This window comes from Nuphar pumila, chromosome 16, assembly GCF_984573655.1.
Source record: "Nuphar pumila chromosome 16, dmNupPumi1.hap1.1, whole genome shotgun sequence".
Lineage (NCBI taxonomy): Eukaryota > Viridiplantae > Streptophyta > Magnoliopsida > Nymphaeales > Nymphaeaceae > Nuphar > Nuphar pumila.
In genome coordinates, this window is record NC_143264.1 from 58,780 (window position 1) to 76,082 (window position 17,303).

General features: G+C 38.9%; 1 protein-coding gene across 2 annotated transcripts in view; it reads left to right on the forward strand.

Moving 5' to 3' along the window:
- Positions 1 to 16,734, forward strand: part of LOC149812574 (uncharacterized) — a 60,263-nt gene extending 43,529 nt beyond the window's left edge. For both annotated transcript variants that reach the window (XM_089991449.1, XM_089991450.1), the window contains exons 4-5: positions 14,963 to 15,130; positions 15,212 to 16,734. In XM_089991449.1, coding sequence (XP_089847575.1) covers positions 14,963 to 15,130; positions 15,212 to 16,120 — 1,077 coding nt within the window. In that variant the 3' untranslated portion in view covers positions 16,121 to 16,734. The remainder of the gene's footprint in view (positions 1 to 14,962; positions 15,131 to 15,211) is intronic.
- Positions 16,735 to 17,303: the final 569 nt, after the last annotated feature.

A 17,303-nucleotide genomic window follows, 5' to 3' on the forward strand; every position in this document is an offset into this window, starting at 1 on the left:
GTATCTGGACATCGTAGAAAACATATTTTGTTGGAAGATGAACTTAATGAAAAGGTTGGAAAATATGTTACTTGGGATGAAGATAATGACATAGTTATGTCATGGATCATGAATAGTGTCGAACCCCATATTGCAGATGGTTTAATTTACTATCATACAACCAAACAGATGTGAGATAATCTTCGAGATGCGTATTCACAAGAGACTAATGTGAGCCGTATCCTGCAAGTCGAACATGAGATATATAATTTGCAGCAGAGAGATCAGACCTTGGCTCAGTACTATGCCTCTGTCAAAGTTGCGTTTGAAAGACTCAATGCTCACATGCATCTTTGTTGCTCGAAGCAAAAGGATCATCAAGAACAAACTATGCTTGCTCGGTTTCTTACAGGGCTCTCTTCAAAATTTTCTGTTGTAAAAGTCCAAATGTTGACTGGATCAGATGTACCTACTCTTGCTGATGTATACAATCGTCTGAGTAGACTTGCGATCTCTCTTCCACAATCTCAGCCTGTGACTCAGTCATCTGCTCTTGTTGTCTCGTCTGGTTATGGCGTGGAAATATTCAGAATATCAGAGGACGAGGTCGTGGACGAGGTATGGGAGGCAGAAAAAAACTTCAATGTACATTCTGTGGAAAATCTGGACATTTAGAAGATCGTTGCTGGGATAAGCATGGTCGACCAACCTCTTCTTCATCAAAGTCTTATGCTCCTAAAGCAAATGTTACTACTCTCGAGACAACAAATGTACATGATAATATCTCTGCAAGTGACAATAGTATCACCCTCAGTCGTGCTGAATATGATGAACTGATAGCTCTTCGCCCCTTGAGTTCAACTCCTCCTGTAGCTGGTGTAGCCTACTCAACAGGAAATCATCTTCATCCGACTGACAGTAAGTGGATTATTGACTCTGGTGCATCCCGACACATGTGTGGAAATTCACTTGTTTTTTCAGATCTAAAGGATATTACTGTTCATCGAGGAGTCTCATTAGCTGATGGGAGTTCCTCCCCGGTTGTTGGTCAGGGAAATATTTCTATATACTCCTCCTTACAGTTGAAAAATGTTCTTTATGCTCCAAATTTTTCTCAAAGTCTACTCTCTGTTAGTTGCCTTACAAAAGAACAAAACTGTAGAATAATATTTGATCCGATGGGTTGTCATTTTCAGGATTTGCTGACGGGGAAAAAGATTGGTGGAGGCTATGAAGAAAATGGAGTCTACTACCTACATCATCCAGTGGGCAATGTTCATGCTGCAGTGGAACACTCATTCAGTCCTGTTCAGTGGCATCGTCGTCTTGGTCATCCTTCATTGTCAAAGCTTCAGTCTGTCTTTCCTTAAATTCCTTCCACTACATCCTTTCAGTGTGAAGCATATCAGTTGGACAAGCATCATCAAAGTTCGTTTCCTTCGAGTCAGAGTCAGTCTAGTAATAAAGTTTTTGAACTTCTTCATGCAGATGTATGGGGTCCTAGTAAGATTCCTACTAGGATTCAGTGTCGATATTATCTTGTTATTGTTGATGATTTCTCTAAGTTGTCATGGGTGTTTTTAATAAAAGAACGACCTGAAGTTCCAAGTATTATCAAATCCTTAATTCTTGAAATAAAAACTCAGTTTGAATCTATTGTCAAGATTGTTCGCACTGATAATGCTCTTGAGTTTAAATCAAAAGTTCTGTTACAATTTTACCAAGATCATGGCATCCAACCCCAAACTTCCTGTGCCTATTCATCTCAACAAAATGGGGTGGCTGAGCGAAAACATCGGCACCTGCTTGATGTTGCTCGGACCATTATGATTCAATCCAATGTTCCTGCGTTACACTGGGGTGATGCGATTACCACTACTTGTTATCTAATCAACCACATGCCTTCATCTTCTGTGGGTGATCAAATTCCATTACATATCCTAAAACCTAATGCCGCGCTCTTCTCTTTCTCGCCAAAAATATTTGGATGTGTTTGTTTTGTACACAAACTTGGAGGACCTGACCGTGATAAATTAGCTGCTCAAGCTACAAAATGCATATTTATAGGTTATCCTAAAAATCAAAAGGGATATCGATGTTATGATCCTATTTCTCGCCGAGAGTATGTCAGTGCGGATGTATCTTTCTTGGAATCCACTCCATATTACTCTAGTACCGGTTCCCCGCTGCAGGTTGATCCAGCTGAGTCTTTTCCATTACCTATACCTCCTTTTCCTTTGGAGTCTGTGCCCTCATTATCGAACCAAACTTCATCCTCTTCAAGATTTAATGATCCTCCATTGGTATATGTGCGTAGAGCTCCACCTCTGCAAGTGCCTTCATCTTCTTCTTTCCCTGAGGTAAGTTCTACTGACAATAGTGATCTTCATGATGATGATAAGAGGCCTATTGCTCTACGTAAGGGGACACGACAATGTACCTTATATCCCATATCTCATTTTGTCTCTGATGTCAGAATTGGAAATCAGATGAAAACGTTTATTTCAGCCTTATCTGCTGAAACTATTCCTCTGAACTATTAACAGGCAGAGCTTGATAACCGCTGGAAGCTGGCTATGCATGAACAAATGAATGCTTTAGTATCTCAGCATACATGGGATCTAGTTGATTCCCCAGCAGATGCTGACATTGTTGGATGTAAATGGGTATATACAATAAAGTACAAATCTGATGGTTCTATTGAAAGGTACAAGGCCAGATTAGTAGCAAAAGGGTATACTCAGACATATGGTATTGATTTCTTTGAAACCTTTTCTCCTGTTGCACGGATGGGTACCATTCGTCTTGTTCTCTCAGTAGCTGTTCAGCATGGTTGGAGCTTGTGCCAATTAGATGTGAAAAATGCATTTCTATATGGGGATCTATCTGAGACTGTTTACATGCAACAACCTCCAGGATTCGAGGTTGAGGGGGAGTGTCAGAAGGTGTGTAGATTGAGGAATGCGATTTATGGTTTGAAACAAAGTCCTCGTGCATGGTTTCAGAAGTTGTTTGAAGTGATGTCACGCTTTGGCTTTAATAGGTCAGCGGCAGATCATACACTGTTTATCAAGAAAACTAATTCAGGCATAGTTGTTATGGTGGTATATGTGGATGACATCATTCTTACAGCAGACAATGTGAAAGATATTGAAGCCACAAAGGCTCATCTTCAAAAACACTTTGTTACAAAAGACCTTGGTTCACTTAGATATTTCCTGGGTATAGAAGTTGCTAGGAGCCATGAAGGGATGGTTTTGTCTCAACGGAAGTATCCTCTTGACTTATTAAAGGAAACTGGAATGTTAGGAGCTAAACCAGCAAATATTCCCATAGACCAGAAAGTTCCGTTGTTTGAAGAAGGGTCAAAACCGGTTGATAGCAAAAGCTATCGCTCCCTAGTAGGGAAGCTACTGTATGTAACTGTGACCAGGCCGAATATTGCTTTAGCAGTAAGCAAAGTTAGCTAGTTTATGGACAAACCAACTGAGGTACACTGGAATGCAGCTATAATGATTCTCAGATATCTAAAATCTTCTCCTGGAAATGGATTATTGTTCTGGAAAAGTGAAACTCTGGAGATAGTGGCCTATTCTGATGCTAACTATGCAGGATCTGTAGTGGATAAAAAATCTACCATAGGATTCTGTGTGTTTCTGGGAGATAACTTGATTTCTTGGAGAAGTAAGAAACAAAATGTGGTTTCTAGGCGAGTGCAGAATCAGAATATCCGGCTATGGCCCAAACAACTGCTGAATTGATGTGGGTTCGTACTGTTCTTCATGATCTTCAAGTGAAGGTTTCCTCTCCTATGACCATGATGTGTGATAACAAGGCTGCCACATATATAGCAAACAATCCTGTCTTTCATGAGAGAACAAAGCATATTGAAGTTGATTGCCACTATATAAGAGATATAGTGCAAGCAGGTCATATCACTACCAAATATCTAAAGTCAAAAGATCAAGTTGCAGATATGTTTACAAAGCCTCTTGCTAGACCAAATTTCTCAAAATGTTGTGACAAGCTGAGCATGATTGATATCTATGCTCCAGCTTGAGGGGGAGTGTTGAGACTAAGAGGTTTTTAGTTAAAAGTTTTTCTAAACTAGAGGTTATTTGAATTTTAATATTTAATGAGGGACTTGGGTGTAATTTCGTTCTTTGGACTATCTCTATTTAATATAGAGATTAGCCCTAATCCAAGAGTAATGAGTTCTCTTTTCATTCAGTCGTCTCTCTCTCTCTCTGCCTCGGTTTCTGTATTTGTTTTCAGGTCATCAACACAGTCATTCAAACCTTCAATGGGAATGTGAACCAAATATAAATGAAATTGTTTTCTAAAGGTTTAATAAAATAAAAAATCATATAATTGTATTGGATTTGAAAAGCAAGTTTTTCTGAAGTTGTATAGAGAGGTGTTTGTGATCTATTTTATTGTGCTTTATATGTACTATATTTTGAAAAGAAAGTTTCATGAATTCATAAAATGGTTTATAAAGTGTTTTAGAATCAGTTTATTGTCTTTTATATATGTACAACATTTTGAAAAGCTGGTTTTGTTGTTCAAATGAAGTTTTCAAAGGTGTCTTAAGATCTATTGTGTTGTCTTTTCAAAAATATTCTTTTTCAAATGTCTATTTTTTTAAAACACTTAGAAACATCATACTAAGCATGTAGCTCATAAAATGTTATTATTGTTTTCCAGAGTGAGAATTTTGATAAATTAGCAAGAATTTAGAGAGACGCTCACATGATATTTTGATGATGATATCAACAAGGAAATCAAGCATCTGAACCATAGTAGAGTTATTAATTTAAACTTTTAAATGACATGATAGCAGTGTTGTGAAAAGCGTTGAGGCGTAGCGAGGCGCTCCACCAAAAACCGAGGCGAGGCGTAAAGCGTAAGCCTCAAATTTTTTTGAAAACTTAAAAAATATTATAAAAAAATATCTAAAAATACAAATAAATAAAGAAATGCTTTATTGATTAAATTTCAATCAATAAAAAATATAAAATCTCAAATAAGTACTAAAAAATATGAGATTAACATATAAAAGTAACTAAAAAACTGATTACATAACTCAAAAATATATGTGATTAACCAAAAAATGTTAAAATATACTAATAAACTGATTACATAACTGAAATAACTGGAAAATATATGAGATTAACCTACAAAAGTTAAAATATATGAGATTAACATATAAAAGTAACTAAAAAACTGCTTACATAACTGGAAAATATTTGAGATTAACCAATAAAAGTTAAAATATATTAAGAAACTGATCAGTTGTGGAGCCTGATTCATAGTTTTTAACCTTACAGAAGGGGGGGGGGTCCGGGGGTTCCCCTCGGTGCGGGCCCCGCTGAGCAGTCAGCGGGCGGGGGTCCAGGAGGGGCCGCCCCTGGCGGGGGTTATAGGGGGGCAGCGCCCCCCTAAGATTTTTTAAAAAAATTCCGTAGCCCATTTCATAGGGGAAAAATAAAAAAAAAATCCAAAAATGGACCAAAATGACCTTGGGTGCGTTGACTGCACCCAGGGTCAGGTTGACTGCACCGGGTGCCACACCCGCACCCTCACCCGCATCACGTCGATGCGGGTGCGGCACCTGTCTGGCCGAATCCCTGTGACATAGTTGTTTGTTTTCTCTTTCAGGGAATTTGAACCCAAGATTCCTTGGTTAAGATGCCTAATTTTCAGCTAGAACTTTCGGGCTTTATATAGCATGGGCACTTCTACTAGGCCCTATACCTATGATGTACCCATGGCCAGTAATAGGTGGTACTCACACGGATCAATCGAGTTTTTTATGTAGGTCGACCCAATTTATCCATCTTATGATCTGATCGTTGTATGGTCTATGCTTGGCAATAGCAGTGTAACTATATACTTGTTGATATTTTTTAGTTAACTATATACGTTTGACATGCTTCAGAATTTTACTTTGTAATTGATAATCTAACTTCATATCTAGAGCATTTTATAAAATATAAGATAATTGTGCATATATATAGGAAACTACTGTCAAATAGAGTTCTTGAGCACATGCATTTAAACTTGAATGATAAGGCAGACATTGTCCATCTGATGAATGACAATATATCATGGCATAAGTTCAACAAATGTCCTCTGCTGGTTGTAATAAAGAACTGGTGAAAAAATATGCAGCTTGCAGTGAGGCGCATACGCCTCACCTTGAGGCGCATACGCCTCACCTTGAGGCGCATACGCCTCACCTTGAGGCGCATACGCCTCACCTTGAGGCGTACGCCTCAATGCGTATGAGGCGTGCGCCTTAAGGCTTTTGCGCCTTATGCCTGCGCCTCAAGGCACAAAGCTCCTCGCCTTGAGGCGAGGCACGCTTTTTACGCCTTGAGGCACGCTTTTAATAACACTGCATGATAGTCATCACATAGTTGTATTTTATCTTGTAGTGGAGATCTTAATGAAAGATGAATTATTAAATAAAGTTGTTTGAATGATCTGCAAATGTTAATATTCTTGCTTTTGTAAAGTTTTGTCTAATTTATTTAAGACCTTAAGACAGATATGAACAACGTTATAATCACACCCATTATCGGTCGGTTTTGGGCATGGCACCTTGTCTCCTAATTTATGAAAATTATTGTGTCGTACCAAGTGATATTCCTTTTTTATATCCACATGATGTTCCTTTTTTATATCTATATTCATGTGAAATAACCCTTCTCCCTCCCTTTCCCTCCCCTCCTATTCAATATCAATTTCTTCAAATGCTTAGGTATGGATACTGATCCGATCATGTGAACACACACTCTATATATATAGGAAAACCTGTATCTTCGGATGGGTTTTCTTTTAAACTCGTTCGGACACGTACGCTGTGTCTTTAAAAAAAAGTGCGAAAAAAATAGATGACAACATCATTGTTTGGTCGCGCACGATCAACGGCGACGCTTCATCAAAACAATCTTCAAACACTTTAAGTGTTTGAAGATACTTGTTACTATATATATATATATATATATGAGAACTAGAAATATGAGAACTAATGTGTGAACTACAATTTTGACTGTCGCTAAAAGTCTGTAGCATGAAAAAATAGATGACAGCATTGCCATTTGGTCACGCGTGATCAACGGTGGCGCTTCATCCAAACAATTTAAGTGTTTGAAGATTCATGTTACTCTCTCTCTATATATATGCTATGTCACAGGGATTTGGCCAGACAGGTGCCGCACCTGCGTCGACGCGATGCGGCACCCGGACCGCACCCAGGGTCATTTTTTGGATTTAAAAAAAAAATTTATGGGCTGCGGAATCAAAAGCCCAAACTTTTTCGCAAAAAATGATCAAAAGAAAACTCACTAAATTCTGAGAGGACCATCAGGAAGATGAAGATGGAGGAGATGAGGGTGATGAGCCCTCCGGAGAGCATCCTGCTGTAGAAGTCCTCGTTGATCTTCGGGTAGGCGTCGAGATTCTGGAGCTTGTTCATCATCTCTATGGCCCTCCCGGCCGCCGGAAAACAGGCAAGTTGGGAATTCCGGCGAGGGAATCTAGGGTTTCCGCTCTCTCCCCACAACCCTCTTCCTCTCCCTCTTTATTTTGCCGGCAGAGCTACCGTGAAATACTCTCCTCCTATTTTTTTGTCCTTTTTTACATACGTAACTTCCTTTCTTGGGGGTTTATTTATTATTTGCCTTCTATATGAGGGTTGGCATTTTTCCGAACAGAACAATCCCGTGACGATGTATGACATCCAAAGGTCAAGTCCAAGGACTCATGAGTCATGACCAGAGTTACCGGAAGCGCCTAGGCAAAAGGGGAAGCGCGCTTCCCCGAAGCGCGCTTCGGAAGCGCGAAACGTCGCGCTTCCGAAGCGTGAGGGGAAGCGTCCCCCTTTTTTGGGAAGCGCGCTTCCCTTTTATGGGAAGCGCGTCCCCCTTTTATGGGAAACGCGCTTCCCATAAATGGGAAGCGCGCTTCCCCCACGCTTCCCCCACGTTTCCCCCACGCTTCCCTTACGCTTCCCCCACGCTTCCCCCTCGCTTCCCCATTTTTTTCATTTTTTTTTCGCTTCCCCTCGCTTCCGGTTCGCTTCCTAGGTCGCTTCCGGTTCGCTTCCTAGGTCGTTTCCGAGACGGTTCGGAATTTTCTTCTAAGTGGTCCCACGCTTCCCCGCTTCCTAAATTTTTTAAAGTGCCTCGCTTCCCGCTCCCGCTTCCCGTATCGCTTCCCGCTCCCGCTTCCTCGACTGGTAACTCTGGTCATGACCACAATTGTCATTGGTTGGTGGATCGGATATCCGATTCAGACACAGGAAGGTGTGAGCTCCCAGGTAGCACGCAATGAGGTTCAGATTCGGGTTCGAATTACATCGGGTAGAGGAGACCTTCAAGGCAGCTCAAACTCGTCCCACGTAATTGAAAATAAAAAGTATTAAAATGTATTATTTCAATTAAAAAGTTATATACATAGCTCACAGGGGCTATCCTTTTCTGACTAAGGGCTACCATAGTTGTCATTTGACATGGGATGACCATGGTACATACGGGTGGGCAACCGGCCCAGCAGCCTGATGGGCTAAGCCTACCTGGGCTCAGGCCCGGTTTGGGTCATGATTTTAGAAACCCCATCTGTTATATACGTGAGATGGGCTAGGGCCAGCCCGCAGGCTATCGGGGTAATTTTGGTCCATTTTTTGGATTTAAAAAAAAATTTCTGGGCTGCGGTACCCTCGGACCCCCTTATATATATATATATTTTATTTTTTTTTGCCGCACCCCCGCACCCAAGGTTTTTGAAAGTGCCGCACCCCCGCACCCGCACCCATGTGACATAGTATATATGAGAACTAATGTGTGAACTGCAATTTTTATGAATTTTTATTCTTTTCTCTTGAATCTAACAGTACAAATGTGATCTACATGCTTGGTTTCATAAGAAGACACTCTTGAGTCATCCGGTTTTGATGCATAAATGAGATTTTTTCAAGGCTTTAAAATTAATGGCTCACATTCTTCATAAATATTCAAGCATTCAAAAATCATATTTTTTTCATCGAAAATACACAATCCAATGGTTGATTCCTAGCAAATTCATCATGCCAAGCACATCCACATGGTTGGATTTGCAAAAAAAGTGTTGGAGATGCCCATATTTGCGATTCTCATATTTTGGTTCCCATATTTCAGTTCTCATATTCTAGTGACTCTCTCTCTCTCTATATATGTGTGTGTGTGTGTGGTGTGCCTTTGAAGGCACCAAATTATATGGTACTATTAAGCTGAAAATCATACATTTTAGTTTTTCTTTTAAATTAAATCTTATGGATGGGATCTACAATTTTTATTTAGTGGGAAATGAGTTTTCAATCATATGATTGTGACTCATAAGCAGTTTTTTTAAGGGCTTACAAAATGAACGGTCTACAATGCGCTAACGTTTCATGACTCAAAAAATCATATTTTTGAATCAAAATAACACAATCCAAGGTTTTAGCCTTAGCAAACAAACCTTCCTCAACAGATCTATGTGGTCAGATTGAGTTGATAAAGCTTGAACCTATGATTTTCAGCTCAATAGTTCCATATAATTTGGTGCCTTCAAAGACACCAAATATTAACCCATATATATGGTTACAAATATTGGTCTTGGCTATATCTTGACGAGGCAAAATCTTGGAATATTATATGTTTCTCAATAATTCTAGGAAAAATGTTGGTATTTAAAATATAAAAAATTGAGAAAATAGGAAAAAACATAAAATCTACAGATTTTAAACAAGCTTCCTTCTTTCCCTCATTCCTTCTCTCCTTTCCTTCTTCTTTCCTTTTCCCCTTCTTCCTTCTTTCCTTTTGTTCTCTTTCCTTTTTCCCTTCTTCCTTATTTCCTTCTTTTCTTCTTTTCTCACCTAACACTGTGACAAAAGAAGCACCATCTCAGTTTGTTTTTCATATAAAGATCCCCACACGTTTTCCCTTATCTAGGATCCAATTCATGTGGAGTTCCTTCGTAGAAACAAAAAGAGGAAAAAGAAAAAATATGCACAAGGGCTTGTTTGATCAATTAATTTAAACACTGAAATTAAATTATGCCTTATAGCAAGAACTACAAAGCTATCTGACTAATTTGGATTTGTATATTGCATGGGTGATGAACCTATCCCACAACTAAAAAGTTGGCTTTGGTTCTTGCCCTGTTGCAATTCAACCTTGCAAAATAGTTATTTGCTCAAATTGTACCTGTACCAGATGCATCCACCATGATTTCATGATGGAGCATAGTTGCCAGAGATGGGTACGGGTACTGGTACTGGTACTGGTACTGGTACTGGTACTGGTACTGGTACTGGTACTGGTACTGGTACGGGTACGGGTACGGGTACGGGTACGGGTACGGGTACGGGTACGGGTACGGGTACGGGTACGGGTACGGGTACGGGTACGGGTACGGGTACAGGTACGGGTACGGGTACGGGTACACAAGGCCCTCAAAAGTTTCGGGTATGTTTTTATTGAAACGTTGTATCTAAAAATTTTGATACGAGTTTCTAATAGACATTGATACGAGATTTTGGTACCTGGTTTCCTTGATGATCGTACGAGTTTCTGAAAATTATATCTCATAATTTATGTTATAAGAATAATACCATCGTATATATATTATGACAAAAGAAATGCCAAAAAAAAACAAAAGCACTAAATAAAAAAAATCACCTAATTTCACTATGTATAGCTATAGCAATGGGCCAATCTCTCAAGCAACATGTAAATCGAAATATTGAAAGCAATATTTTTTAAGACTAACTAAATAGAAAAAACATAGAACAATCTCAAGCTAATGATATAAAGGTTGCCTCTTACAAGAATTTATTAAAAGTATATGCAAGTATGAGAATGATTTCTTGAATGTCTTTTCAAATCTCATTCATGAAATCGATATAAAAAGTACAAAAAACATATTTAGATTAAAGAAAAAGAAATAACCTCCCGTGGTAGCCTCAATGGAAGTGAGAGAAGCCCGTTGATGATTTTAATGAAAGTAAGTTAGATCCACACATATAAGAAAGGTGTAGGAGGGGGCTGCAGAGGTCCTATTATCCCATGGCTTACCATATTTGAGAGGGATACAATTATTTCCACCACCATAGATGAAATCAAGTTTGGATTTGGTTTCTCTTATATAAGAAACTGGTTTCCTATATTTTTAGGGATGACTTTCATATGAATTTATAGATAAAACCAAGTTTAGTACTGATTTCACTTATATAAGAAACTGGTTTCCTACATTCTTAGGGACGAGTTTCATATGCATTTAGAAATGAGGTTCTTGGTGTTTCTGAAACTGGTTTCAAAGTTTTTGAAACCAGTACCAGGTACTGGTACACCTGAAACGGGATACATAGGGTGAAATATGGTTTCTATGCAACTATGTGATGGAGCTGTCTTCTTTCTTATCTGAAGACAGAATGTTAAACTTAGCATCAAATTCTAGGAGCATGATTTAATCATATTGAAAGATGGTCGAGGAACTCACCTTGTGTACATTGCTACATACTTATTATTTTGAAACTTAATCCTTTTATATTCTGATTCTGCAAGCAAATATCTTCGTATGATATAGAAGTCCCAGTTTCTGTCAGTCAGTCACATACATTATTCAGTTGAGAAAGCTCGATACATTATTTTATGTTGCATATCTTAGGAGAAGATATATGCATACCTGTGGGAATCTGAAATAAAACTTTATGAGATAAGGTTGTCATCACATACACAACTACAGATTGGTCATTCTTGCACATTCTAACATAAACTAGATTCTGCAGTTGAACTCTTGCTGGTCTCCTATTGTAACCTCTCGGCAAACACCAATGGCATATGTATAGTACTATAGTTCGATCAAGGTGACCATTGAATGATAGCTTCTGATAAATGACTCATTATTTTTTTCATGTAATAAGATTGGATCTGTCCAGCCTTTCAGTAGTTGATTGACTGAGGAAGAATTTATGGGATTGGTAGTGGAAGAAGCCATAAGAGTGACTCATAGGAAAAATGAGCAAATGACAGGCTGGAACAGTCCAGAAAATATATTGCATGTTCTTTCCCCTTTTTTGAATATTTTAAATTTAATAGGAATGGTCAGTTAGAAGATCTAAACGAAAATTTAAATACAGTCCAACAACTTTGGATGTGGGATGATGCTTTCAGGGTTATTGTCTGCTTGCATCAGGAAAGTGCCAATATCAAAAAATGTACAATGTATTTATGATGCCATCCTTCTTCTTCCGTTGATTTTTATTGAGAGAGAGATTTGGAAAGAAAATTGTCTGTCCATGAGGCAAGCCTGTCATGAGTCACATGCTTTCTAGGACATCCAACAGGACACTACCTTTTTCATGTGTAAATTGCATTTATTGTCATACTTTTTTTAGAACTACAATGCCGGTTTTATTAGGGAAAGTTAAATTTCAAAGCATACTCCAACACCGTAAACTAAAAGACATCTTGAAGTGCTTCCGGATGCCACCGAAGTTCTAGAATTTCCCGGTATTTTCAAATTCCTGATTAGTAAGGACCTGAAAAAGCTACCATTAGGAAACATCTGACCAAATTTATAAGCAATTGAGAAATGAGAATTCTGCAATGATCACCGACTGAAATTGTACAATCACATTGCACCTGATCTCAATTCCTATTTTTAGGATACAGCCTGTTGGTTGTGGGAAAAATGGAGGGTGATCAGATGCAGCAGCACACTAAAAGTATGCAATTGCATCACACCTGATCCTCCCTCAATATTCCTAGCACCCCAATGCATCTTGCAGTTCAAGCACTCCCAACCGGATCTGAAATATTGGGTTCTTGACCTGATATCCTTCAATCTCATGTCAGTAGATTTATGGTCCGACCCCTTCCCTCCTCCAATTGGACTAGAAATCCATGGATTTCTTTGCATTTTGAGGATATTAAATGCACATGAAAAAAATAAAACACCCTAGCTATGATTTTGACGAAGATATCATAAAAGCACTCCTAACCTATCTCTCTTGCCCATGTAGGTTGTTGAAGAGCCAGAGGCGATTCAAAATGCTCTGAATGCCAGACAAACTCTCAGAGAGAGAGAGAGAGACCAAATGATATGATCTATTCGGTTCTATTTCTTTTCCTTGTTTCCTTTTATTGGTGGAAGAAGAATAAAGTCGACTTAAACTGCATATAAGGAACAATTGGAAGAGAGGGCATGGAAAGCAAGTAAAAATAGGCTTCAGGAAAGGATGAATGAAAAACATAAAGGTGAGGATAGAGGAGAGAATATTGGAAGAGGATAGACAAGTAAAGAAATAAAGAGAAAGTAATAGGGAAATCAACCAGTCACAGATATCGGCAATATTTTCAAAATATTGCGATATTAATGTTGTATTTTCAGCGAACAATATTATAGGCAAAATATCATGATATTTTGAAAATATCACCAATTTAATTATATCATGATATTATCAATTACTTTTACTGTTTTTATTTATTTCCTACGTCTTTAATATGTTTTTCTTCTTTTACATTTTTTACTTGTTTCTTTTATTATATATGTATTTTATTGACCAAACATGATATTTTCTTACTTTTTTTGTTATATATATATATATATATTTTTAAGCATCCAGATTTTCCCGAGATTTATCACCAAACCTATAATATCGCCAGAAATTGCCTTGCTGCGATATAGCTGATATCAACATTTGTAACTATGGAACCAACAACCTTGATTTAATCAAGACTTGCTGCTCGCCCATCACTAATACCTTGGGAAGATTGCCTAGAAGTATGTGCCTTGCAAAAGAGCGAATAGGAAAATACAAGGATGGGAAACACAATGCAACAAAGGATTGATCTACACATCATTTTTATGTTGTTGACATAGTGAGTAGAGTTACAAAAATACTTCGCTACATTTTAGTGTTACAACAAATGGAAAATTATAGACGTACCATGAACTGCAAAATATATTACTGAAGAACTATTTCACGCCATCCTCCACAAGATTGTTTCGAGTAGTCCTAGATGCTATTAACCCCATAACATAGTGTTACATAATTCATTAATTCAAGAGATTTTAGAAATGCTCATTGATATTTTGGATGTAATCTTCCAGTTGAAGTACATCTTGGCCAAGATTGCCAAGGAAAGTATTAGTACTGAAGCAATGTGGGAAGTGGGATGAGTTCATTTAGGCTCATATAAAGTGGGACATGAGAAGAGGCTGGGAAATGTCTGCGATGTGAGTTTAAAAGTTTTTGAGAATTTAGAATTAAAAGGAGTCAAAATTATCACGCTATATGGTACTACTAATTAGGTAACTTGTTTGCCTTCAAATCTTTCATGTAATCTAAAATTTATTTCTCATTATAATTATACAAAATTTGATATGAATGGTCTTAAAAACAAACAAAAATCAATATTAATAATGTCATAAAAATTGATGAGGCAACATATTAACTTTTGTTCTTATGTGACACCATTAACTCCCCTTATTCTTTTAGGTGAATTACTAAAAATCTGTTTAATAAAAAATACATCTTTTTTTTGTGTTAATGAAGTTAAAAATGAGCTATCATTTATAATTTGCCTTTCAATTCAATTAAAATAACTCTTATTATTGGGATCATAATTCTTTATTTGTGTAAATTGGTTGCATTTTTAATGGAAGTACTTTTGTGTCTGAAATCTTGTCGATGAATGTGCTTATAATATGTGAAGTGAACTTCAAAAGCATCTAGTTTCCGGCTTCCAAAACGTCTTCGTCTTCTGTTGCATATTCCAAAACTTATAATATGTGAAGTGGTTCCTTCCAGTACTGCATTTAGATAGCAATGCTGCATATTCATACAGTCCAGAGATCTTTTTTTAAATCATTCTTTTACTGGATTTTAGGGTGGCCTTTACTTTCATCTTCTGTTGTCTGTATTAAAGTGGTTGTTTAATTGTTTCTGCAGCAATCATCTGTCCCGGGAGCTTTATTCTCAGCCGATAAGCCTCAGTCTGCAAATGATACCTGGAGAAAACTGCACTCTGATCCACTGCTCTTGATTCGTCAGAAGGAGCAGGAGGCCCTGACAAGGATAAAGAACAATCCAATCAAGATGGATGCCATTAGAAAATCTGTGAATTCCAGTCCTAGTCCATCTAAATTTAAGTTTTTCAAAAGAAATTCTAATAACATAAAGCTGTTTCTTTTCTAACAGTTGAAAGAGGAGGTGAAGAAGAAACGACATGAGAAGCATCAAAAGAGGTCAGGTCATGACAAGCATTTAAGGGATGGGCGGTTAGGATCCGAAATAGATGACAGCAAGGAGGAGCATAGGAGGAAGAGAGGGCAACATGATGATGATTACTCGAATGTATCTAAGAAAAACGACCGAGAAATGGATGGTAACAGAAAGAAAGAGAGCAAGAAAAGAGGCCAACTTGATGGGTCAAGCATTGTTAGGAAGAAAGATATCCGAGAAACATATGAAAGCATGGGGCAGAGGCAGCATCTTGTTTCAAGAGATAATGAGTGGAAAAGTAACCAAGAAACTGGTAGCAGTGAGAGGGAACGGGAAAGGCGATGTCAAGATCTTGTTGGATCCAGTGTTGGTAGGAAGAAGGAAAGTCAAGAAACTGATCATGGTGGAAGGAAAGAGAGTAGGAAGGGCAGATTTCATCGTGATGCATCAAAATCCCATGGGAATAGAGATAACCAAACAAGAGAATCTCATGAACGAGCTGTACACCCCAGTCAGCATATTTCATCTGATAATCGTCGTGTGGCGGACGGGTTGAAGACAGGGCATCCCCACGCTCATCAAAACAAGCTCCAATCAGGAAAACTTTCCGAAGAACAGAAGGCAACCCGGCTTCGTCAGATGCAACTGGATGCCGAGACGCATGAAGATCAACGATGGAAACGTCTTAAGAAAGCGTCTGAGGTGGATGCCCGGGAGGAAATCAGCCAAAGGGCTTCTGGCCGAAATTTCTTGGATGCAGCTCAAAAGAGCATATATGGTACAGAGAAAGGGGGAAGGTCTACTATAGCAGAAAGTGTGCGGGAGCGAACTTTCTACCTGCAGGGCCGGTCAGAAACTGAGGAAGGAAACACTTTTAGGCGGTGAACAGTATCCAACAAACTGCAACTTTGTGAGCAAGTATAATTAGCAGGTCGATGTCAAGTGGCTTCCAAACAAGTTGAGATCCTAACTCTCACACTCGGTGGATCCCTTGGGGTGTCATCCCTGAGTTGTGCCCAGTCCAACCTGACCTGCAATCCTTCTGCACTAAGGGGAATCAAGATCAGTTGAACTGTATTTAACTCCACGCTTTTCATGTAATCCATGATCTTATGGCTGTCTGGGCAGATTGTGTATCCAAGGAAATTTTATCACTCCAGGCTGCCCCCTACTCGTCTTGTAAAGATTAGGAATTTATTTGGGCTGTAGTTTGAGGACAGTAGAATAGTAGGAGTCGGACGGGGGTTGCCTGACATTGCCACAGCATGACTGAGTGGTCTTACCTTACATCCTTAAGGGTGCGTTTGACGCCTGGGAGTGAGGCCCACGTGCCCAAGCAAACACGGATAAATTTCCCCTGTGCTGGGGGGAAGTTTCTCCCAAAACAACAGGGGACTTTTTCTCCCGGGGAAAGTTCTGCCTGCCCGGCAGAACTTCTCCTGGGTGTCAAGCGTGCCCTAAAAGTGGGTGGTCGGTTCAATAAAATCAAATTTTAAATCTGGTTTTTTGCACACTGATGGTTCTGGGCTCTTGAACAAATTTGTCTGTTCATGGATTTTCCAAAACCAGCCTGATCGCAGGTTTGATGCAGGTCTCAGGAGAATCTGCGGGTGAACTTGTGGTACATCTCTGAAGAGTGTTTTTCACAACCGTTAACTTGTTTATTTTAATTTCTGAAAGCTAGTGGAAGAATAGGATTTGCGGTGTCTACCGCCATTTTTTGCCTTTTTCTTTGCTCATTTGTTAGAAGTCATTGGATATTTGATTCGGCGTAACTGGCTGACGCTCTGGAGAACGGTGCAGACGATAGAGAATCATCATGGGACGTTGAAGGAGATAAGAATGTAATGTAAGCACGGTGTGCATGCCAAGAGGGTTGTGGATGAGATGCGGGCTGTGGACCTGGGTTTGATCAGCATGATATGAAGGGGAAACGGTGGTTGTCCTTGTTTTGTAGATTAGCTCTCTCTCTCTCTCTCTCGTTAAAGCAGCATGATCAGGGGAACATGTGTGGCCTCAGGCATGTCACTCCGGTTCCCAGGTCACCTTGTCGAATTTTTTATTTTTT